Genomic DNA, 25,054 nt, shown 5'->3' on the forward strand with positions numbered 1-25,054 from the left:
TCTGTTCTCACACTGCTCATAAAGACATACCTGAGACTGGATAATTTATAAAGAAACAGAGATTTAATGGAGTCACTGTTCCATGTGGCTGGGGAGGCCTTACAATCCTGGCAAAAGGCAAAAGGCATGTCTTACATGGCAGCAGGCAAGACAGAATGAGAGCCAAGTGAAAGGGGGTGTCCCCTTATTATTATTATTATTATTATTATTTTTTTTTTTGAGACGGAGTTTGCTTGTTGCCCAGGCTGAAGTGCAATGGTGCAATCTTGGCTCACTGCAACCTCCACCTCCCGGATTCAAGTGATTCTCCTGCCTCAGCCTCCCGCATAGCTGGGATTACAGGCATACACCACCACGCTCAGCTAATTTTTTTGTATTTTTAGTAGAGACAGGGTTTCTCCATGTTGGTCAGGCTGCTCTCGAACTCCCAGCCTCAGGTGATCTGCCCACCTTGGCCTCCCAAAGTGCTGGGATTACAGGCATGAGCCACTGTGCCTGGCCTGGGGTTTCCCCTTATAAAACCATCAGATCTCCTGAGATTTATTTACTACCATGATAACAGTATGGGGGAAACCACCACCATGATTCAAGTATTTCTCACTGGGTCCCTCTCACAACACATAGGAATTATGGGAGCTACAATTCAAGATGAGATTTGGGTGGGGGCACAGCCGAACCCTATCATTCTGCCCCTGGCTCCTCCCAAATCTCATGTCCTCCCATTTCAAAACCAAGCATGCCTTCCCAACAGTCCCCCAAAGTCTTAACTCATTTCAGCATTAACTCAGAAGTTTACAGTCCAAAGTCTCATCTGAGACAAGGCAAGTCCTTTCCACCTATGAGCCTGTAAAATCAAAAGCAAGTTAGTTACTTCCTAGATATAATAAGTTACATGCATTGGATAACTACACCCATTCCAAATGGGAAAAACTGGCCAAAACAAAGGGGCTAAAGGCCCCATGCAAGTCCAAAATCCAGGGGGCAGGCAGATTTTTTTTTTTTTTTTTTTTTTGAGACAGAGTCTTGCTCTGTTGCCCAGGTGGGATTGCAGTGGCATGATCTTGGCTTACCGCAACCTCTGCCTCCTAGGTTCAAGTGATTCTTCTGCCTCAGCCTCCTGAGTAGCTGGGACTACAGGCATGCGCCACCATGCCAGACTAATTTTTGTATTTTTAGTAGAGACAGGGTTTCACTATGTTGTCCAGGCTGGTCTTGAATGCCTGACCTCATGATCCACCTGCCTCAGCCTCCCAAAGTGCTGGGATTACAGGTGTGAGCAACCGCGCCCGGCTACAGTCAAACCTTAATGCTCCAAAATGATCTCCTTTGACTCCATATCTCACATCCAGGTCACGCTGATGCAAGACATAGGCTCCCATGGTCTTGGGCAGCTATGCCTCTATGGCTTTGCATGGTACAGCCTCCCTCCTGGCTGCTTTCATAGGCTGGCATTGAGTGTCTGCAGCTTTTCCAGGCACATGGTACAAGCTGTTGGTGGATCTACCATTCTGGAGTCTGGAGGATAGTGGCTCTCTTGTCACAGCTCCACTAAGCACTACCCCAGTGGGGACTCTGTGTGGGGGCTTCAACCCCACATTTCCCTTCTGCACTGCCCTAGCAGAGGTTCTCCATGTGGGCCCCTCCCCTGCAGCAAACTTCTGCCTGGACATCCACACATTTCCATACATCCTCTAAAATCTAGGTGAAAGTTCTCAAACCTCAATTCTCGATTTCTGTGCATCTGCAGGCTCAATACCATGTGGAAGCTGCCAAGGGTTGGGGCTTGCACCCTCTGAAGCCATGGCCCAAGCCATACCTGTCTCCTTTTAGCCATGGCTAGAGCAACTGGGACACAGGACACAAGTTCTTAGGCTGCACACAGCAGGGGGCCTCTGTGCCTGCGATGGGAGGGGCTGCTGCAGACGGCTCTGACATGCCCTGGAGGCATTAACATTTGGCTCCTGGTTACTTATGCAAATTTCTGCAGCCAGCTTGAATTTCTCCCCAGAAAATGGGTTTTTCTTTTCTATGACATTGTCAGGCTGCAAATTTTCTGAACTTTTATGCTCTGTTTCCCTTTTAAAACTGAATGCTTTTAACATCACCAAAGTCTCTCTTGATACTTTGCTGCTTAGAAGTTTCTTCTGCCAGGTACCTTAAATCATCTTCCTGAAGTTCAAAGTTCCACAAATCTTGAGGGCAGGGGCAAAATGTCATCCATCTCTTTGCTAAAACACAGCAAGAGTCATCTTTATTTCAGTTCCCAACAAGTTCCTCATCTCCATCTGAGACCACCTCAGCCTGGGTTTCATTATCCACATCACTATCAGCATTTTGGTCATAGCCATTCAACAAGTCTCTAGGAAGTTCCAAACTTTCCCACATTTTCATCTTCTTCTGAGCCCTCCAAACTTCCAACCTCTGCCTGTTACCCAATTCCAAAGTCACTTCCACATTTTCAGTTATCTTTACAGCCGCACCCCACGCTTGGTACCAACTTACTGTATTAGTCTGTTCTCATCCTGCTAACAAAGACATACCCGAGACTGGGTAATTTATAAAGAAAAAGAGGTTTAATGGACTCACAGTTCCATGTGACTGGGAGGCCTCACAATCATGGCAGAAGGCAAAAGGCATGTCTCATATGGAAGCAGGTAAGACAGAATGAGAGCCAAACAAAATGGGTTTTCCCCTTATAAAACCATCAGATCTCATGAGACTTCTTCACTACCATGAGAACAGTATGGGGGAAACCACCTTCATAATTCAATTATCTCCCACTGGTCCTTCCCACAACATATGGGAATGATGGGAGCTACAGTTCAAGATGAGATTTGGTTTGGGACACAGCCAGACCGTATCAGCATCTGTGTGTAAATTAGAAGAGACTGGGAAGATGCAGCCTAGGGCACTCAGTTTGGCAAAAGACTATGCCAAGGCACATGGTTCGGTGACTAAATCAGGGGCTGGATTTTAGTTCTCCATTATTCTCTTAGCCAGTATAATACTTGGTTAATTAACATTAGTGGCTTAATGCGATAAAGATTTATTTAGTTTTAGTTTTGGTTTTTTTAAGAGATGGAATCTTGCTAGCTTGCCCAGGCTGGAGTGCAGCGGCTTTTATAGGCGTGATTATAGCTCACTGCAGCCTTGAACTCCTGGGCTCAAATGATCTTCCCACCTCAGCCTCCTGAGCAGCTGGTACTACAGGCCCATGCCACCAGGCCTGGCTAAGATTTATTTATTACTCATGTCACAGTGCAATGCCTATAGGGTTGTTCTCCTCCTAGGGGATACTTAAGGATATAGGTTACCTCTATCTTTTAGTGGGATGATTGGAATATGTAGCCTCCAAGATCACCAAGGCAGAGGAAGAAAGAGCTGTAAGTTCTTGAAGGGGCACTTAAGACCAGGCTTGGAAGTGACTCACATCACTTCTGCCCACATTTCATTGGCTAGAGTGTGGCGTGAACCTGACTACCATGGTGGCTTGGAAATATAAAGGAGCACAGTAACTTGTAATGTTCTATGGCTAGAAAGCACTAGAGGATGATTCTAGTAGTTCGAGAGGATTATAGGAATATTAAGGGAAATCTGGTGTACAGCAGATCCTTGAATAATGTCATGTGGTTCAATGTCATTTCATTGTAATGATGATGAGAGAAAACAATTTCCAACACAACCAGGGGCCACTGTCTGCAGAGTTTGTATATTATCCCCATGTCTGTGTGGGTTTTCTCTGGGTACTCTGGTTTCCACTTACATCCCAAGATGTGCATATTAGGTGGGTTGTCATGTCTACACTGTTCCAGTCTGAGTATGTGTGTATGTGTGTGTGTGTGTGTGTGCACGCACACACAAGTGCGCCCTGTGCTGGGACAGCATACTGTTCAGGGCTGGGTCCTGCCTTGACCCCTGAGCTGCTAGGACACGCTCCAGCCACCTGTGATCCTGAACTGGAATAAATGGGTAAATAATTAACTTCCTTGTTTTTATTAATCCTTCTTAAATGTATGTATAGGTCACATTTATTTCAATGTTAAATATTAGAAGTGTTTTGGTCTTTATTTAGAAGTTTGGTGATTTTTTGTGACCACAAATATGCCATAGGAACTTAACTCTTGTTTATGTCAATTAGCCTGTGGCATAATTGGTTTCCTTATATGGCATTTTGCTTAAAGTTGCAGTTCCCAAAAGCCTATTGATGACTTAAATAAGGACTTGCTGCTGTTTATTCAATTTTCATTTTGACTACAATAAAAGCATAATATTCTTTCTCTTATACAAATGACTGTAGAGATTTAATGAGCATCCATGTCTAGCAATTTAGTTTTTCTAGAACTGTACATATGGAAAATTGAGTCACAAATACAGAAGGACCTCTAGACATTTTATTTATTTATTTATTTATTATATATTTGTTTATTTATTTATTTTGAGACAGGGTCTCATTCTGTCGTCCAGGCTGGAGTATAGTAGCACAATCAGCTCACTGCAGCCTTGACCTCTGGGGTTAGGTGAGCCTCCTGTCTCAGCCTCCCAAGTGGTGTGTGTCACCACACCCTGCTAATTTTATGTATTTATTTATTAGAAGACCAAGACACTGCCAACACTCTGCTTATTAAAAAAAATTTTTTTTAGGGCCATGCCTGTAATCCCAGCACTTTGGGAGGCCGAGGCGGGTGGATCACAAGGTCAAGAGATCAAGACCATTCTGGCCAACATGGCGAAACCCCATCTTTACTAAAAACACAAAAAAATTAGCTGGGTGTGGTGGTGGCTGCCTATAGTCCCAGCTACTCGGGAGGCTGAGGCAGGGGAATCGCTTGAACCCAGGAGATTGCAGTGAGCTGAGATCGCACCACTGTACTCCAGCCTGGGTGACAGAGCAGACTCTGTCTCAAACAACAACAACAACAACCAACCAAACAAACAAGAAAACACCCAAGTTGGCATCTACGTGTAAAAATGTTCTAGTTTCATCTGCATGTTACACTAGAGTTCTAGATTTACTGTGATGAATGTAGAATTTATCCCAGTTCTTTTGGTGAGCAAAGTGGTAAGTTGTGATTGGGAGACAGTCAAGGAAGGATAAAGATTTCCCCACCACAAAATCAAAACTATCTGAGTTCAAACCTGTTTATCATAACTTCAGTTAGCCTCTCTTTTACTAAGTTAAGCTCATGGAGGATAAAGACAATTTTTGGGCCAGGTGCAGTGGCTCACACCTGTAATCCCAGCACTTTGGGAGGCCGAGGTGGGTGGATCACGAGGTCGGGAATTTGAGACCATCCTGGCCGACATGGTGAAACCCCGTCTCTAGTAAAAATACAAAAATTAGCCAGGCGTGATGACGCATGCCTGTAATCCCAGCTACTCAGGAGGCTGAGGCAGGAGAATTGCTTGAACCCAAGAGGTGGAGGTTGCAGTGAGCCGAGATTGCACCACTGCACTCCAGCCAGGGCGATAGAGTGAGACTCCATCTCAAAAAAAAAAAGATATTTTTTGAATACTACTGCATAGGCTCAGACAATCAAAACAGACCACTGATGAATGAGAATTTTGCTATATTGGTGAACATCAGCCCTGACAAACAGCCCAGGACACTTGAAATCCAAGGCCATGAATGTTCATAGGTCTTAGACTTTCAGGAAAATCCAGATTTTTAATATTAGACTTAGTTGTTGGATCACTTGCCATTTGGTGAAAAAAATATGGTCATCATAGGCATAGTTACATGGGAGGAGCTGGCAAATGCATTCTTTGTAAGTTGCAGAGGAAACTTAATCGTGCATAGTTTTGTCTTAGAGGCACATAGAATATTAAAGGTGAAAGGACTGCATGGATTATTTTATTAGGGTAAGAATATTCTTCATCTTTAAAATAAGACCAAGGAAGGAAAAAGTTAATTAGATTTCTTCTATTATTTAGGAATGGGGACATAAGCATGTATAAGGTTTCCTATGATATTTTAAAAACAGCTATTTTAAAAGCTATTAAAACTTCATTGGAAACCATTTGCAAGATCTAATAACATGTAAAGACAAAACTTCTTTTATTTAGTCTGTTGTAATAAAATCTACTTTCTGTATTCATTCATTCACTCATCCACTTATTCAATAACTGTTCATTGAACATTTCCCACAGGCCAAGTACTGTTCTAGACACTGGGGATATCATGGTCAATCCATCTGATTCCAGAATTTTTAAAACTATATTTTGCTATTTTGTACATGAAATATGGAGCCTGAAAGAGTGAATAGAATATAGGGTTTAGGAGTGAAAGACCTGAATTCTAAATACAGTTATGCACAAGCATAAACTATTTTTTTTCTTTTTCTTTTGTTTTCATACCCTGCATGTGGCATCCAATCAACCATAAACTATATCAAAGGTATCAAATAACTATGCTCCAAATCTCATTATGTCAGTTTTTTACCCAATCATCAAATTCTTCAAAATTTTTGAAATTTGCCTTCTGCTATCCATTCCATTATTCTCGTTATTTCTTGTTTAAGTCGTTATCCAGAGCCATGCCACATATGGTTGCGTATGTCATGTACCACATGTGGCAGAGACATTAGTGCCCATCAAATATCCATATACTCCTCTATATTTCCCTGTTAATTCCCTGTTAGTCTTCCCTCTTGGTTCAGGGCTATATGACTTCTGTTGCTATTATTTATATAAACTTTTTGCTTTAATATATGATAGCATTAGCTTTTGATAAACCTACTCTGGAGATTAGCTTTCCAAATGGCTGTCTCAAGACTGGGTGTGGTGCCTCACACCTATAATCCCAGCACTTTGGGAAGTTTGGGAAGGAGGATTGCTTGAGCCTAGGAGTTCAAGACCAGCCTGGGCAACATAGAGAGACCCTGTCTCTACAAAAAATTGAAAAATTAGCCAAGCTTGGCGGTGTGCACCTGTGGTTCCAGCCACTTGGAAGGCTCAGGTGAGAGGATTGCTTGAGCCTGGGAGGTTGAGGCTGCTGTGAGCCAGGATCATGCCACTGCACTCCAGTCTGGGCACAGTGGGAGACCCTATCTCAAAGAAAAGGGCTGTCTTTCTTATATGAAGACAGTTTTGTACCATTATCATACAGCTTTCACCTTTTTGCTATTTTTAAAAAAAGCCATGAGGGTTGCACTTATATAACTCATAACTTCTCCTGAGCCCACCTTTTTTTTTTTTTTTTTTTTTTTTTGAGACAGAGTTTCACTCCTGTTGCCCAGGCTGGAGTGCAGTAGCGTGATCTCGTCTCACCACAACCTCCACCTCCTGGGTTCAAGCACTTCTCCCGCCTCAGCCTCCCAAGTAGCTGGGATTACAGGTATGCACCACCATGCCCGGCTAATTTTGTATTTTTTAGTAGATACAGGTTTCTCCATGTTGGTCAGGCTGGTCTTGGACTCCTGACCTCAGGTGATCCGCCTGCCTCGGCCTCTCAAAGTGTTGGGATTACAGGCGTGAGCCACCGCGCCCAGCCTCTGAGCCCACCTTTTACCAGACCAATGTAAGGAAGGCTGAGTCAGTTGGTGAGAAGCTACATGGTGTAAAGACAAGCTCCAAAAGCCCACTTGACTTCATAAACAGAACCAAATCCAACAATTCTTGGAAACAACACACTGGGGAATTTGCAAAAACCAATTTGAGGACTGACGCTGAACTGAATTGCTAAGTACTGAGAATAGAAGGAGGGAATGGTACGATCTATGTGTGAATATTGGAGAGATTAGGAGAATTGCAGAAAATTGAAGGAGAAAGCAAGGGAAAGGAGTATAGCAGGGTACCAAAGATGTCAGCCAGTTCCTGTGTTAGCCCTTGCTGAAGGGGTAGCCACCACCACCTTGAAGTAGTTTGGACCACAAGTAACACCTGATTCAAGGCCAGAAGACCTATGACATGGTTTGGTAGAAAGAGATATGCAGGCCCAATAAGACTTCCTTCTCTGGCGAATGTGTAATTGGAAACTGAGAATTTACAAGTTAAGATAGTATCTATGCTGTAAGGGAGATGAAATTATAAGGGATCCAACATTATAAGGAAGCAGCAACCAAAAGGTAGAATAAAGAATGAAAAGGCTGGGCACAGTGGCTCACACCTGTAATCCCAACACTTTGGAAGGCCAAGGCGGGCAGATCACTTGAGGCCAGGAGTTCGAGACCAGCCTGGCCAACATGGTGAAACCTCATGTCTGCTAAAAATACAAAAAAAATTGTGGTGGTGTACACCTGTAATCGCAGCTACTGGGGAAGTTGAGACACGAGAATCACTTGATCTCAGGAGACAGGTTGCAGTGAGCCAAGATTGTGCCACGGCACTCCAACCTGGGTGACAGAGTGAGACCCTGTCTAAAAAAAAAAAAAAGAATAGAAGTGAGTTGGTGCCGAGAGAAGAGCGGGAAAAGGAATGCCATGGGGAATGCAGAAACGTGAGAGACATGGAGGGGCAGCTCTCTAGGTGCCTCAGTATCCGACAGTGTTTCAGCTCTGGGGTAAGTCTTAGTTCTTGTGTTTTCAAACAAGCCCATCTTTCTTTGAAGTAAACTGAGTGATTCCTGAGTCCTTGCACTTTAAAGAGCTCAACTAAGCTGCACAGTCTTCTCAGCCATTTGATATGTGAGTGTAGGAGCTCAAAAGATGGAGTGTGATTTTTTTTTTTTTTTTTTTTTTGAGAATGGGTCTTGTTCTGTCGCCCAGGCTGGAATGTTGTGCATGAACACAGCTCTCTGCAGCCTTAACCTCGGGCTCAAGTTATCCTCCCATCTCAGCCTCCAAAGTAGCTAGGACCACAGGCACGCACCATCATGCCCAGCTAATTAAAAAACAACAAAATCTGGACTGGACGCAGTGGCTCACACCTGTAATCCCTGCACTTTGGGAGGCCGAGGTGGGTGGATCATGAGGTCAAGAGATGGAGACCACCCTGGCTAACACGGTGAAACCCCATCTCTACTAAAAATACAAAAAATTAGCTGGGCATGGTGGCGGGCACCTGTAGTCCCAAGTACTTGGGAGGCTGAGGCAGGAGAATGGTGTGAACCCGGGAGGTGGAGCTTGCAGTGAGCCGAGATCGCGCCACTGCACTCCAGCCTGGGCGACAGAGCGAGACTCCGTCTCAAAAAAAAAAAAAAAAAAAAATTTGTAGAGAAGGGGTTCTTGCCATGTTGCCTAGGCTGGTCTTGAACTCCTGGGCTCAAGCAATCTCCTGCCTCAGCCTCCCAAAGTGCTGGGATTTTAGGTGTGAGCCACTGTGCCCGTCTGGAGTGTATTTTAAACTAAATGATCAGTCTTGAAATAAATAGAAGTTAACCCCACTTGACCTCTATCTGTGTAGGTTTATAAGTCTACTCGTAAATCACACCTGCACAATTTACAGGGAGTTGTTTTTAGAACATTTACTCCTTGCTTTAAATACCAACAGTTGTGTTATAGCATGTACTGCAGAACTGAAATGACATTCAGACTTTGGTCTAGGAAATCTTGACTGAAACGACATTCAGACTTTGGTGTAGGAAATCTTGTCAATCACTTCTTTCTTCTGCTTCCTTAGATTCTGTTTTCATGTTATCTTGACTTTGGATTTAGATCAGATAATTATAGGATCTGCAAAGGCTTGCTTTAGTTTAGGATTTTTGTAGAGCTATAAATGGCTAATATTTATCGTGTACTTATTCGGTGTCAGGCTCTGTTCTTAGGAGTGTTATATGTAATAACTTATTTTATACTAACAACAACACTATGATGTAGATAATATTATTATTCCTACATTACAGGTATGAAAAAATGAGACAGAGAGAGTTTTAAAGTTTCCCAAGGTCTCACAGCTATTAAGTGGCGAGCAAGGATTCAAATATAGTTAGAATCTACATTCTGAACCATGATTTTATATGGCCTTGTTCCCATGGAAACTAGAAGATCCTGACTAACCAGAGGTTATGTTTCTCAATCCTGTTGGCAGTTATATTGCAATGAAAATTAATTAACTCATTCAATAAATATGCTACATGGTGGTGATCAAGACAGATAGGCAGGATCTCTGCTCTCAAGAGGGCCTTCTGGTTTTTCAGACTTTTGTCAGTTTGGTTAACATTAGCGTTTTCCCATCAGAATCTAATTTGCCCTTGGGTTAACATATAAGGAGAATTTTTGCCTCTGAAAAGCTGAACATTGGAACTTTAGTGACTTTAGCAAGGTTTATTCTTGCTGGAGCAAGTATTTATATCATACTGATAGTGGTTAATTTTTTTTTCTTTTTGGCTGTAATTTTTCTCTCTGATCTTGCTCCTACCCATCTTTCCCCAGATTATATCTCTATTTTTGGATTTTTAATTTTTAAAGTATAATAATATGTACTTGTTTCTGTAACAGTTCTTTCAAGATCCTTTTTAGATTTGTTTCTTTTTTTTTTTTTTTTTTATGAGATGGAGTTTTGCTCCTGTTGCCCAGGCTGGACTGCAATGGCATGATCTCGGCTCAGTGCAACCTCCACCTCCTGGGTTCAAGTGATTCTTTTGCCTCAACCTCTTGAGTAGCTGGGGTTACAGGCGCCTGCCACCACGCCCGGCTAATTTTTTGTATTTTTAGTAGAGACGGGGTTTCACCATGTTGGTCAGGCTGGTCTCGAAATCCTGACTTCAGGTGATCCACCCGCCTTGGCCTCCCAAAGTGCAAGGATTACAGGCGTGATCCACTGCGCCAGGCCAGATTTGTTTGTTTTTCTTTGAGACAGAGTCTCACTCTGTCACCCAGGCTGGAGTGCAGTGGTGTTATCTCAGCTCACTGCAACCTCTGCCTCCTGGGTTCAAGCGATCCTCCTGTCTCAGCCTCCCGAGTAGCTGAGATTACAGGTGCCTGCCATTGCGCCCAGCTGATTTTTTTTGTATTTTTAGTAGAGATGGGGTTTGCCATCTTGGCTAGGCTGGTCTCGAACTCCTGACCTTGTGATCCACCCACCTTGGCCTCTCAAAATGCTGGGATTAAAGGTGTGAGCCACCGCGACTGGCCTTGTTTAGTTATTTCCTTTTTTTTTTTTTTTTTTTTTTTGGAGACAGAGTCTTGCTCTGTTGCCAGGCTGGAGTACAGTGGTGCAGTCTCAGCTCACTGCAACCTCTGCCTCCCAGGTTCAAGTGATTTTCCTGCCTCAGCCTCCCAAGTAGCTGGGATTACAGGCACATGCCACCACGCCTGGCCAATTTTTTGTTGGCCAAGACGTTCTCGATCTCCTGACCTCGTGATCCACCAGCCTCGGCCTCCCAAAGTGCTGGGATGACAGGTGTGAGTCACTGCATCCAGTCCCAGCCTTGCTTCTTTTTATACAGCCTTATTGATCCAGCCTAACTCAATATAATTTATTAAATTGCAATGGTATTGTATCAATAGTATCAGAATTAGTGGCATATAACAGTAAAACCTAGATAATAGTGGCTTAAATAAAACAGCAGCTTATTTATTTTTCACATAAAATAATTTTGGAAATGAGCAATCCAGGATTGGTGTGGAGGCTTGACAAAGTTGTGAAGGACTCAGCTCTCTCCCAGTCATTATTACGTTATTCCCAGGGTACAGCTATCCTCCTCATGGTCCAAGATGGCTGAAAGGGCTCCAGTCATCACATCATCATGCCTCAGGTAATAGGATGGAGAGAAGCGATAAGAAGGGTATATCTCCTTCATTTTAATGATATTTTTAAAAAAATATAAGCACTGCACAATATTTCTGCTTAGATCTCAATAGGCAGAATTTACTCATGCGGCCACATCTACTGCAGGGGAGACTAGGAAAAGTGAGATTTTAGTTGAGTTGCAATAGGACCATCTAGAAATGGGGATTTGTTATTATGGAAAAATGAGAGAAAAGATATAGGAAGGTAATCTGAAGTGTCTTCTACTGGGAGCTTACATATAGTTAGTATCTTATAAAAATTTATTGATTCACTTTCATAAATTTGACGGTCATATTCTTAGCGGTATCATCCAGATCATTAATGAAAGAAAGGTAATATATCTAAGAATTTTTCTCTTATTTTTTCACTTTATGATAATAGAGCATATTATTGCATTAATTGTATCTACAATAAACCCACTTGGAAACAGCTTAGGCAAGATGGAAACAATATTGGAAGGATACAGGGAAAGCCTAGAAAGAGAGGAGCCTAAGCAGAAGAAAAGGCAGAAATTCAACTACTGGTCAGGAAAACCTGGAACTGAGAACACTATAATAAGGATACTTCTGTCTTATCTGCTTCCTATGTCCATTGACTTTATTCTCTAATGCAGAATGAGTTTCTGCACTTGGCAAATGACTAATGACTTCTCTCAGATTTTATATCTAGGGAGGCTTGAGATAATTCTCTTCTCACATCTAAACATCCTGGAGGAATGGGTTCATTGGCCCATCTTGGGTCAGGTGTCCACCTCTTGACCAATTAGGTGTGGGCAATGGACAGCAGTAACACAGCTTTTCTTGCTGCCATCATGATAAAACTGTGGGCATGAGAGCAGTAGTTCCTATACAAAAGGTGAGTGCTGGCCAGACACTAATATAGGTATATGCTACAATTATATGAGATGAAAAAGCACAGGTCAGTGGTCTAAATTAAATGAATGGTAAATGAGAACCATGTCTATCCTAATACATAAAAATGGTTTAGCTATTAATAAACATCATTTAATAGGGCTGTAATGTGTACAACATATACTATATGTCAAAAATTGTACTAAGTGCTTTTTGTATGTTGAGTCATTTATTCTATACAACCCCATGAGCTAGGGGTCATCATCCCTTCTTATAGATGGAAAAACCAAGGCTCAGAGAGGTTAATTAACTTGCCCAAGGTCAGATTGTTACTGAGCACTGTTTAATGTGCATAGAGGCCAATGGCCAATACCATGGCTTTTGAGAAAATAAAAGCTTTATTGTAAGTCAACTGCAAGGAGACGGGAGGATATGCTCAACTCTGTCTCCCTGTGCAGGGCTTGTTTTTCTTTTCTCCCCTCCCCTCCCCTCCCCTCCCCTCTCCTCTCCTCTCCTTTCCCTTCCCTCTCTCTCTCTCTCTCTCTTTCTTTCTTCTTTCCTCCCTGTTGCCCAGGCTGGAGTGCAGTGGTGCAATCTCGGCTCACTGCAAGCTCCACCTCCCAGGTTCACGCTGTTCTCCTGCCTCAGCCTCCTGAGTAGCTGGGACTATAGGTGTCCGCCACCACGCCCGGCTAATTTTTTTATATTTTTAGTAGAGACAGGGTTTCACCGTGTTAGCCAGGATGGTCTCGATCTCCTGACCTCGTGATCCACCCGCCTCGGCCTCCCAAAGTGCTGGGATTATGTTTTCTTTTCTTTTTTTTTTTTTTTTTGAGATAGAGTCTCGCTCTGTTGCCCAGGCTGGAGTGCAGTGGCATAATCTCGGCTCAGTGCAACCTCCGCCTCCTGGGTTCAAATGATTCTCCTGCCTGAGCCTCCTCCTAAATAGCTGAGATTACAGGTGCCCACAACCATGCCCGGCTAATTTTTCTACTTTTTAGTAGAGATGGGGTTTCACTATGTTGGTCAGGCTGGTCTCGAACTCCTGGCCTCAAGTGATCTGCCCACATTGGCCTCCCAAAGTGCTGGGATTACAGGCGTGAGCCACAGTGCCTGGCCTGGCCAGGTTTTATAAGCATAAAGTAATGAGATGTGATCTGATTGGATCTTGCAATGAGGTGATGCTGGGAGCTATGATTTGATTGGATCCTGCCATGGGGTGATGATAATAATTAGATCTTGGATCCTGCCACGTGGTGTCCCCTTCTTAATTCATTCCCCACTCCTCAGTCAGAGCACTTAGGTTCCTGTTGTGGTTGCAGACTCGGTTCATCTGGGCATGTTCAGGTTAGGTGACCTTCAAACTGGAGGCCCATGGTAACTGAAAAACAACTCACAACTTTGTTAACATAAAAGTTGAACCAGGTTGGTGTGATGTGGTTACAAAATAGCTACTAAGTCTGAGGGTAATATACTGGCTCAATACTTCTCTATCCTAAGTTGGAAACTATGGTCAATTTTGATGAAGAAATTATTAGCTATTTCCCTACTTCAATTTTGCCATACCAAAGCATATGAACTTGATAAACCTTGTAGTGTCTTACAAGGTTTTAATCTTTTCATCTGTAAAAAGGTTGGATTGAATCAAATTATTCTTTCTCTTCGTTAATGCGGATAATATTTTATTTCTGAAGGCAAGAGTATGATCTATTACATTAAAATTTTTTAATGTATCCAATATATTATAAAAAATAAAGACAGGGGTCTTGCTATGGTTGCCCAGGCCGGTCTTGAACTCCTGGCCTCAAGTGATCCTCCCACTTTGACTTCCCAAAGTGTTGAGGTAACAGGTATGAACCATCATTCCTGGCTATATCCAATATTTTTTAGTGCTTCTTGAGACATATCTGTGTTAGGAACTGAGATGAAATTAAAGACATACAAGATAGAGTTTTTGCTTACAGTGTTATGGTGGAAACAAACAAACAGAATTATTATTTTGTAGAATTAATAGTCCAGGAAAGAGCAGATTTCAGGAGTGGTATGACCACAGCTCAACCATATCTTCAAGGGTTTTCTGTCTGTCTGCCATCCCCAGTAGGTTGACTTCATTTTCAGGTTAATTCCTCTTGCAAGATTGCTGCCAATGGCAATCTGGGTTACAGGTTGACTTGCTCATATCTGGCAGGAAAGAGAGAACTCCTTCCCCCAGGTATGGACTGAAAATCCTTTCCTTCGGTCTGATTGGGCCAGTTTGTCCTGGTCCTAATGGTTTTCAAGTATATTAATTAGAATAGTCTAGGACTATTCTAATTCTAGCATATTCTAGTCTAGCATAACCTAGATGCTAGGTCATACTGCAGTGAAAAATACCCCCAAATCTCAGTGGCTTAAACTACAAAGGTGTATTTCTTATTAAAACCAGATGAAAATGGGAGGCAGGCTGCTCTACCTTGTCCTTTATTTTTTGGAACTTAAGCCGAGAGAGGCTTTACCAATACTCTCAAGATAATACTGGTCTTGAGTCTGGGGAAGAGTAAACATTGTAAGGACTTATGCTGGCAATGAACTGTTCTACCTGGAATTGACACATACCACTTCTACCCACAACTCACTACAGACTGGTGGCTATAGCTAGTCAGTCACATGGTCCAGCCCAACTGCAAGGGGAGGAGGGTATCTGGGGTGGGTGTGAAAAAATGTAATCTTTTTGTATGTCTGGAAGGAGAGAGTAAGCATGATAAATCTCCTACCATATTAGGGAATCCATTTACTGGCTAATTGAGTTGCCCTTCTGTAGTTGGAGTTTGGGTGGTTACATAAAAAATTGGCAGATGAAAATAAAAATAAAGAGCCTTATTAATAAGGAAGGACAGGAGTGAATGGTGAATAAGAAATCAATAGTGTGAACTATATGCTGCTTTATCCCAATGAAGAAGACAGAAATTTCAGCCATGGAGGCAAGTCATAGGGAGGCATAGTCTGGCTAGTTTCATCAGTCTTTAAATCAATTACTTCATTTACTCTTCTAATGGGAAAGATTTGCTCTGGCTTTTTAATGAGTAGGTATAAAGTTTGTTTAAGGAGCTGGCTCAAAAGTGACTTAAAACACATTGAATTTGAAAATACAGATTCTTAGCTACTCAGGAGGCTGAGGTGAGAGTACAGCTTGAGGCCACGAGTTCAAGACCAGCCTTGGCAACATTCTGCGACTTTGTCTCTAAAAAACAAAAATGAAAATATAGACTTTCCCCCCCATATTTCATTTTTGTAGTTATTGTCAATGGTGTGTCAAGTTGGCTAGATTTGTAGTTTTAGAACTGATGAACAACTTACCTAGTCCAACCCTTTTATTTTACAAATGAGAAAACTGAGGCCCAGATGGGTAAAATGATTATCTCAAGGTCACCCCTTCTTGCTCTTGGCAATAACAATGCTGACCTTTGGATGACTTCCTGGAAAATCAGATCCTATAAGTGAAGTGTAGCTAGAGCAACAATTATAAAACAACGAGAACAATTAACAATTATTCAGAATGCTTCCATGGCTGACAGTCAGTTGGTACACATTGGTAGAGATAGAAAAATTTCTAAACTATTTGGTAAGTAGCTTATGCTAAGCCTTCTGAGTGCCTCAGCCCCTTGCTGGAACTCCACAGATCTCCCCACCGTAATAATAGGATCCACCTCAAAGGTTTGATTTGAGAATTAAACGGTAGAGGTAAAGAGTTTTGCATGGGGCCTGGTGCTCAGCACTATTACACTTTGGCTATTATTTTTATTACAGTCATAATAAAATGGTAGTAAATTTCAAACCAGTTTCTACATGAATGTTCACAACTTAGGAAATGTGATAGCATTCAATTTCATTAACTTTGATCTAGCTAATCTCTCAATAAAATGGCCACTCATGTGCTCACTTTAACTTTCATTTTGATCTTTTCCATTGTCTAAGGGTTGACTCCTTCTTGCCCCACACCCAAGTCCCCATAGCTCTAGCTGATGGGTAAGAATTTGACTGAGGCTATGTAAAAGAGAACAATGCACTGACAAGGCCCTGTTAGTTCTCAGTAAAACAGATCATAAAGATTATTCTGTCTAATCTTTTGTTGAACAGAACTTGTCTTTAACTTTTGGGATAAGCAAAGATGGGTCCAAAACCTAGTTTGGTGAGGGAGGGGTGGAGTAAGAGGTGGAGTACCTATACTTACTTAATCTAATATCACAAACTGGGAGTGATGAGCAGTAGAGGCAAGCAGTTGGGAGAAGAGAATAAGAGAGCCCAGCAACAGGGGGGGACCTGCAGCTTGTGGAAAAATGCTTTTGACACAGACACTTTCTGATGGCCAGTGATGTTTAGAACCTTTTAGGGGATTCCTTCTCTCTCAGAATTTAACCTGGCAAGAGAAAGACTGAGTTCTAGGAATTTTCTTCTCTGGAGAAAGTAAAATAAATGCATTTTTAAAAAGCTGGGACTTGTCCACACTGAGAAGAGGCAGGGTAATCATCCCTTTTATAAGTGAATTTCCTGGAAATTCATGATAGGCTTGGAACTTAATGTGTAAAGACTTGTTCTCAGATATCAGTTGCTTGACAGAGACCTCCAGTTTTGGGATAGCAGCTAAATCCTGAGCCTGCCTTGGAAAGGGTTTTGATAATAATGTTCCGTCACAGGTGGAGAAGCATACTGATTCAACAAAGCAGACTTCAAAATCACTGAAGAATTAGTTTCTGAGTGTATTCAAGAGATACCAAATTATTTGTTATTTATTTTTTTATTTTTTTTGAGATGGAGTTTTACTCTTGTTGCCCTGGCTGGAGTGCAATGGTGTGATCTCGGCTCACCGCAACCTCCACCTCCCTGGTTCAAGCGATTCTCCTGCCTCAGCCTCCCGAGTAGCTGTGATTACAGGCACCTGCCACCACACCCAGCTAATTTTTGTATTTTCAGTAGAGATGGGGTCTTGCCATGTTGGCCAGGCTGGTCTTGAACTCCTGACCTCTGGTGATCCACCCGCCTTAGCCTCCCAAAGTGCTGGGGATTACAGGCGTGAGCCACCGCGCCCGGCCCAAAGTTATTTGTTATTTTAACATACACTATACTGCTCTATACAAATGCACCAAATCCTGGGCAAAACATTCCTAGGTTTTTTTTTTTTTCCAATTGGAAGCAGGTAGGGAAAATAAGTGCTTTAATTCCTAGGATTTTGGAAGTAAAAATGGAAGGCCAGACAAAAATGGAATTTTGAGGCAAATGTAAAGCTTTGAACTTGGATATCTCAAAGTATTATACAGTGTAAACTATCATGATTATTAACCAACTATAAATAGTTCCTTTCTTTTTTTAAATTTTATTTTTAATTTTAGAGATAAGGGTCTTGCTATGTTGCCCAGGCTGGAGTACAGTGGCTACTGACAGGCATGATGTGGCACTGCAGCCTGGAACTCTTGGGCTTAAGTGATCCTTCCTGCTGCTTCTAAGAAAAAAAAAAAAAGTTACGCTTGCTTGTTAAAATATTTTTAAAATGCTGTGTTTAAACTAAAATGTAAATATCCGCCCCACCTCTGACTTCTAAAAATTATCTAGAGTATGACTGATAAGATTTTTACCTTTTCATAAGCCTAACATTTGTGTTCATTTCCAACAACCAAAGTGTGTCACTTTTATACCAGAATTTTGTCCTGCTTGTACGCTTACTACAGACCTCTCATGGGAGAGAGCATCCATGCATTTATAAATTGTTATTGAATAATTTTATTGAATGATGACACCCAAACTGAGCTAGAACATCTTTTGTGTGATCTTGGATAAGTCACTCTACTTTCCTTTCAATTTTCTTTTCTCACAGGGAGATAAAAATCATAAAAACGACTGTAAAGTACAGCACTTCATAGAGTGCTTTTTGTTTAAAGAGCTGACAATAAATACGAGTCACAAGGTCTAGCAAAACCTCCCTCAGAACCCAAGCTGCTTGAGGACAAGGGATTTTCTTGTTCGGAATCAGCAGTACCTTATTTGTGTATCTGTGATAGAGTTCCTGGTACATATTCTCAATAAATATGTGAATTTATTGACTATTAGGCAGATTGCAATCTTGACAGGCCACTGCCTCTTAAATCTCTTTTCTGTGATCTTTTAATATTTAACATCTAAAAGGCCGCCGCTACTTGTTTTGGGATAAGTGTCCCCGGTATGTACTTTAAAATGCCCAAGCCTTGAGAAATGATTCTTGTCTTCAGGGCACCATTTCGCTTTCCCACCGTAAAGCGCCCCAGGCTTGGGATCTGGGTCCCAAGGCTACAGGGAAGAGTTTGGAACGGGAAGCTCATCTTCCGGCCCTCTGATTGGCCAGCTCGCACTCCACTCACGCGGCGCGCGGCTCTGATTGGCCTCGGCGGCACCCCTCGGCCCGCGACTACTTTGTGTGCTGGGGCGGCGCGCTCAGGTCCTCCCGCTCAGCTGGCGGTCTGGGCTGCTCTGAGGCAGCCCTTCGGCCCACTGCTCTGCATCGCGGGCGCCGGGAATTTTCCGAGTCCGAGCGGGTAGGACACATCCTAGGGCAAAGCCTCTCCCCTCTCCCTGTGCTGTACTCTTTCCCGTACTGAATAAACTTCCGCCTCAGAGGGGCTGTAGCAGCCGCGGGTCGGGAGAGGCCGGGCATCGAACTCAGGCCCTCGTGGGGGGGGCGGTCTTTCTCTTAGAGTGAATGTGGAAACAGCTCTCACAAGATAAAGTAGGGCTTCGCTGAGTCTCCTGGGGGAGCGATGCCATTGTAGGATCGCGCTGGAAGCTGCAGCCAAGCGGCCAAACGCGGGCTGCAGAAGCTGAGCAGCAGCAGCTCCCACCCCTAAAAGTAGCAAGGAGCCAGCTTCAAAACCTCTAGTGCGGGTGCCCCCTAGGGCAGCCGACTGAGCTGGCACGGGCCGGTCCGTTCCCAGCGCTGTAGGGAGCACGGCATTCTCAGGAGGCGGCTCTCCTCCCGGGATCCGGGATCCGCTCGCGCCCCGCTCAGCCTCTGGCCTTCAGGCGGTAGAGGGCGGCCTACGCCTGTGTGCGAGCCGGCGCCCGCGTGCGCAGCCGCTGCCCTGCTGGAACTGTGCCGTCCCGCTGTGGCCCGCGGCTCTGCTAGGCGGTGGATGCTGCTGCTACGCTCTTCACGGGTGCAGCGAGGAAGGGGGCGGGGAGAAGCCCTGGCACATGCCAGGGTCGCCGTAGGTAGCAGCGGCCGGCGCATGCGCTCCCTCTCCCAGAAACCAGGAACGCCGAGGGGCGCGCGCCCCCATTCGCGCGCGCACGCCGGCGCTGGCCGAGGCTTCCCCGCCTGCGCTCCTTGTCAGAGCCGCTCCGGCGCGTGCGCGCGTTATCTCCGGCCGACCGGAGGAGCCGGTTCCCTCCGCTCCAGGCCCGCTCCCCATCCCGCCCCCTCCTCCCGGCCCCAGTCGACCCGTCCCTTCGTCTCCCCGCGGAATGGGGCCGGCACTATTTGGGGTCGCGCGCTCTGGACCCAGCTCGCTCTCGGTCTCGCGCTGTCAGCGACTGCCCGGCTCGCGCCGCCTCGCGCTCTGCCTCAGTCAGTGGCGCCGAAGGCTCCGTTAAGCGGCGGCGGCGGTTCCTGTTTCCGTTTCTTCCTCTCCGTTCAGTCGGGAGTAGCATCCTCCACCCAGCCACCCTTCCCACTCCCCCAGCGTGGGGCAGCTGCAGCTGAGGGCTGTGGCTTTGGCAGCTGCGACGGGGAACGGCGAAGACCGCCTCTGCTCCCGCCTCGGGTAAGGGGGCGTTTTGGGAGCCGGGCCCCGCGCGCCTCGGGGTCTTGGGCTGGGCTGCGCGCGGGATCTGAGGAGGCTCCGCGGCTGTCCCTGCTCGTTTCCCCAGGCGACCCCCGGGCCTGTTGCTGCAACTGCTGCCGGTTAACCAGCAGCTCTCGGAAAAGTGGGGAGGGAGCCCCCAGGACGCTCTGGCGGATGCCTTGGCGCAGCCCCGGGGGCGCAGGCAGAGGGTGAGGGGCGCTTGCCTCTCCAGCCGGGACTCGGAGCTGCGGCGCCGCTGCCCTCCGCGTCGCGCATCCTTGCCTAGGGCAGGGGCCAAAACCTAGAGGAGGAGAAGGGATGGGGGCGGGGGTGGGAGGTGTTCGTCGTCTCTCCTCCACACCTATCTTACCTTCGCCAGCAGCTCGGTCCCTGGAGTCGCGGTCTGTGGGGAGGGAGATGCCCGTGCGTTATGGGCTCTCTCTGAGTGCTGCTTGGGCTAGAAAGCAGGGAGTGGACCCGCACAAAGATCCGCGAGGGACCGTGCTGGGCAGTTAAAGGCTTGAGTGCAGCTGCACTCCCTTTTGATGTGCAAATGACGAGCTGGCGGCTTTTGAGTGTCTAAACTTATTTGGGAAGGTTAAATGAGTCCATATTTATCCGTTTTCGGAGGTTTGTCCTGCAAGATTGAGTGGGTTGTCGGGTGCAGCACCTGTTCTTTCTTCACAGTGGGGATTGCAATCTTCAGAGACGCAGTGTATTTCTTAAGTTAAGTGGCAGTGTCATGCTTAGGGTTTGTCCCTGATGAGCTTTTATTTTAGCGTTTTGCAGTATAATATAGATTGAGGCCTTGGTTAAAGGCACGGAGAGGTGGTGGTTTTTTCCTTCCTGTGTTTGAATTATTTACAGTTTATTTAAACCCACTCAGGAAGGTGGACCCAGAAAAGCCAAAATCTCCAGTAGATAATCCCAAATTTCAAGGTTTTGCGGAACAAATTCAACACAACTTTTGTGTCAGTTTAGAGTTAAACGCATCTGAAGTAACTGACTTAACTGACTGGCCTCTGAAAACTGTTGGCAGGTTTCATTATAGTTTTTTTTTCTTGTTATTCCTGCGGTTAGGTGAATATTTATTTTCTTGATTAAATTTACATTCCATGTTTTATGGCTAATTCTTTAAATAGGTGCATCATATATAAAGTATTTTAGGAGAGAAATTACTATTTAACCACTACAGTATATCAGATATATAAGAAATAATGGAGTTGTAGTCTCTGCTCTTTAAAATAGCTGTAAAAACATCTTAAAACCCTATGCCAAATAATAAGGCCCTGTACATTGCTGTCCTTGTGAAATCTGCTATGTGTATAGAAAATCTTAATAACTCGATTTATAAATACTACAGTACTAGTGAGAAGGTGGGAATTCAAGCATTTGTAATTGTGATTTTACAGGTTCATTGTGTAAAAAATGCCGGGAGTTAGAGATGAATAGGCTATAAGGAACATACAAAGGTAGTTCCAAGACATGGATTTTCTTTTTGCTGCTTTATAAATTGAGAATTCTATTTGAATTCAAGAGCTGAACAGCTGGAATGAAACTTGCATGGATTGCAGAAACATGCAAAAACGTATCTTTGGTCAAGTTGTGAATTAACTTGAGTATCTTGTTTAATAGGATAGTGATTCAAAATAATTTCCATAAAATATGACATTATATAGGTTATATTTTGAGGATATTTTTGAATTTAACTAGAAAGTCACCTGAAGTTGTTTTCCTACAAATCAGTTCTGTTTAAGATGTATAGAATTGAAAAAAAAAAAAACAACAACAACAGTAATTCTGATTACATCCTGCATTGTTTTGTTGCAAATTCTTACCAGTTATTTTGACGAAATTAGAGTGTCCTTAAAAATGGTGAATCTTAAAATTTGCTGGTGAATTGGAAAAACTTGTTACTTATTATTATTTTTTAAAATGCAGTTATATTAGTACGTTGGTCTGGAGGGGGAGCTAGTGCCAAAGCAAAGTATAGCTTAATAGCTGTTTGAACTTTTAAAACACCTAAAACCAGATTTTTATGACCAAGAGAAACATAAATTTTTAATTAAAAGAGTAAGACATTGATGTGGGCATATATATGTACATAGTTATTTGTGGAGTGAATATATTGTGTATTACAAATTAGTTAAAAAAATCTTTCCATGAGCCGCAATAATGGAAAGCTGAATGCTGAAAGATTTATTGGATTTCTCATTTAAAAATCTCTAAAATGTATCCCCAGACTTAGAGTATGTTATGGTATTTTCTTAACCTTCTTGTGCTATTCATCAGAAGAGAAGGCATGTATTCTTGACCCATTGTGCATGTTGTGTGTTCTTAAATTTTGTTTTTATAATAGCTATAATCCTAAAATTTCAAAAACAAAGCTTTAAGTAGAATCTTATGTGGGCGAAGGTATTAATTGTGTGGTAAGCTAGGTATTTATCAAAAGTAGATATAATTCCTTTTTTTTTTTTTTTTAAAGTAGAGATAACTCCAATAAAAAAAATGGACCCTTTAGACATCCGGAGAACAGTATCCCCAGGTCACTTAACCCTTATCTCCTGCAATATAATGCAGTGAGTCCAGCTGATCTACCAAATTGAATGTGTGCCTTTGAATATGAAGCAGTTGTTTTGTGGCCTGTGGCATTTCATTTAGATTTCTAAACTGTAATAAATTAGGTATGTTAATTTACTTCTGACCATTCAGGTATTCTTTAAATCCAAGCCTAGAAACTGATAATTATATGTATATTAAAATCATTGGAATATTAGTTTTTTTGCAGATAGTGTTTGGGCTGTTTGTTATCAATAGCTCTTCATTATGTAAATAGAATCTCAAGGCTGATAAAGTAAATAGACTCTTCCATTTCATTAATGGTTATTTTTGATTTATGATAATCTACATTTAATAAATCTCTTGATTTAGTTAAATGGTGGATACATCATTTCATATTATAGCACATTGATAAATGTAAAAGAAAGTTTTTACAATCGTGAGAGTAAATACTTAAAAAAACTTGAGTAGTTACTTTACTAAACATAAAACTAAGATTTTTAAACAACTCTGAAACTAAAAGCATTACTATTATGCTACCTTTTTTTTTTTTTTTTCCAAAAGAGATGGGATCTTGCTATTTTGTCCAGGTTGACCGTGAACTCCTGGGCTCAAACAGTTCTGCCTCAGCCTCTTGAGTAGCTTAGCTGGGACTATAGGCATGTGCTACCACATCCAGCTTTATTATAGTTTTTGTACCCTGCATTGATACTGCTTCTGTTGATCCTTTTCAAAGGAGATATCAACTTCTGGTCTTCAACAGTAGTGTAGCATCCTCTTATTGATTCTCTGGCTTATATTTCACTACCATATAGTATAGAGTTTCTTTCTTGGAGTTTGAATTGTTTTCACATTGTAGCTTGTTATAGTGAAACAATTAAACATATTTAAAAGTAAAAGATATTTACAACTGATTTTTAAAGAACCTTTAAAAAAATCCCCAACAGAAGAATATTATATGGGGACATGTAGATTTAAGATTTTATTTTCTTTAGTTTTTTTTTTCTTTTTTTGAGATTGGGGTGGGGTATTGTCTCACTATGTTGCCCAGGCTGGAGTGCATTGGTGTGATCACGGCTTACTGCAACCTTGACCTTGCTGGTTCAAGCCATTCTCCCACCTTAGCCTCTGGAGTAGCTGGGACTACGGGTGCATGCCACCATGCCTGGGTAATTATTTTTTATTATTTGTAGAGACAAGACCTTGGTATGTTGCCCAGGTTTGTCTTGAACTCCTGGGGTCAAGTGATCCTCACACCTTGGCCTCTCAAAATGCTGGGATTACAGGCGTGAATCACTGTACCCGGCTCCTTTATTTTATCAAAAAAATTTTTTTTTTTTTTTTTTTTTAAGTTTAAAAGAGATAGCGTCTTGCCATGTTGTCCAGGCTGGTCTTGAACTGGCCTCAAGTGATCATCCCACCTTGGCCTCCCACAGGCGTGAGCTACCATGCTTGGTCATAAGATTTTTAAAAAATTGATTAGTTTCAAATCCCAACTTTCTCTTCTCATTCTAATCTCCTGTCATTATTTCCTTTCCCCAGCTACCCACCATCATCCAACAGTCTTCCATTTGGAATAATGGGAAATCAAACCAATAAAATTAACCTTACCACCCACCAGGCAAAGGTTTTTCTTGATATCTACAATATTCTGAACATAAAACCCATATAAACTTTATATGATACTACACATTTTCCTTTTAATGGAGGAAGAGCAAATAGGACCTATGAATTATGCCATATTTGTCAATATAAGGGTTACTTATACTTGTACTCTTACTGAAAGCAGAGTTATAGGGCAAATTTCATTTTAAATTTTCATACCCATCTACTTAAAAAAAAGTATCTCTTTGTGGTAGTCTTTTTTTTGGTCAGAAAATGACAATGTGAAGGAGAAATATGTTTTGAATTTATAAATCTTCTTTTAATTCACAAATTATACCAAATATAAGGATAGTGCTAATGTGGTTCAAATTTTGCCTTTGCTATTCTGCCTTTTCTTCTGTAGTCATTCTGTAGTATAACTTGTTCATCAAAGCACTGGAATAAAAGAAAAACTTTTAAAGATCACTACTGAAATGCTCACTGTATTTGTTGTATTTTATAACTTGGATTTTTAAAATTTATTTTTCCATAAACCAAATAAATATGAAAACGAACTTGAAAGATTTTGTTACAGCCTTGATGACT

General features: G+C 42.7%; 2 protein-coding genes across 7 annotated transcripts in view; one reads left to right on the top strand and one right to left on the bottom strand.

Annotated features, from left to right (window-relative positions):
• Nucleotides 1-17,675: 17,675 nt before the first annotated feature.
• Nucleotides 17,676-25,054, top strand: part of FUT8 (fucosyltransferase 8) — a 352,844-nt gene continuing 345,465 nt past the window's right edge. For 3 of the 6 annotated variants that reach the window (XM_025391950.1, XM_025391955.1, XM_025391953.1), the window contains exon 1: nt 17,676-19,060. The gene's annotated coding sequence lies outside the window, so the exon portion shown is untranslated. Of the gene's footprint in view, nt 19,061-19,804; nt 20,285-25,054 lie in introns of those variants that run through there. The other 3 variants (XM_025391952.1, XM_025391951.1, XM_025391954.1) reach the window with 3 other exon arrangements.
• On the bottom strand, nt 17,679-19,754 carry LOC112628752. The gene has a single exon (XM_025391956.1). The coding sequence runs from the start codon at nt 19,750-19,752 to the stop codon at nt 19,414-19,416; it is 339 nt and encodes a 112-aa protein (XP_025247741.1). The 5' UTR covers nt 19,753-19,754; the 3' UTR covers nt 17,679-19,413.

This window comes from Theropithecus gelada, chromosome 7b (genome assembly GCF_003255815.1).
Source record: "Theropithecus gelada isolate Dixy chromosome 7b, Tgel_1.0, whole genome shotgun sequence".
NCBI classification, from domain to species: domain Eukaryota; kingdom Metazoa; phylum Chordata; class Mammalia; order Primates; family Cercopithecidae; genus Theropithecus; species Theropithecus gelada.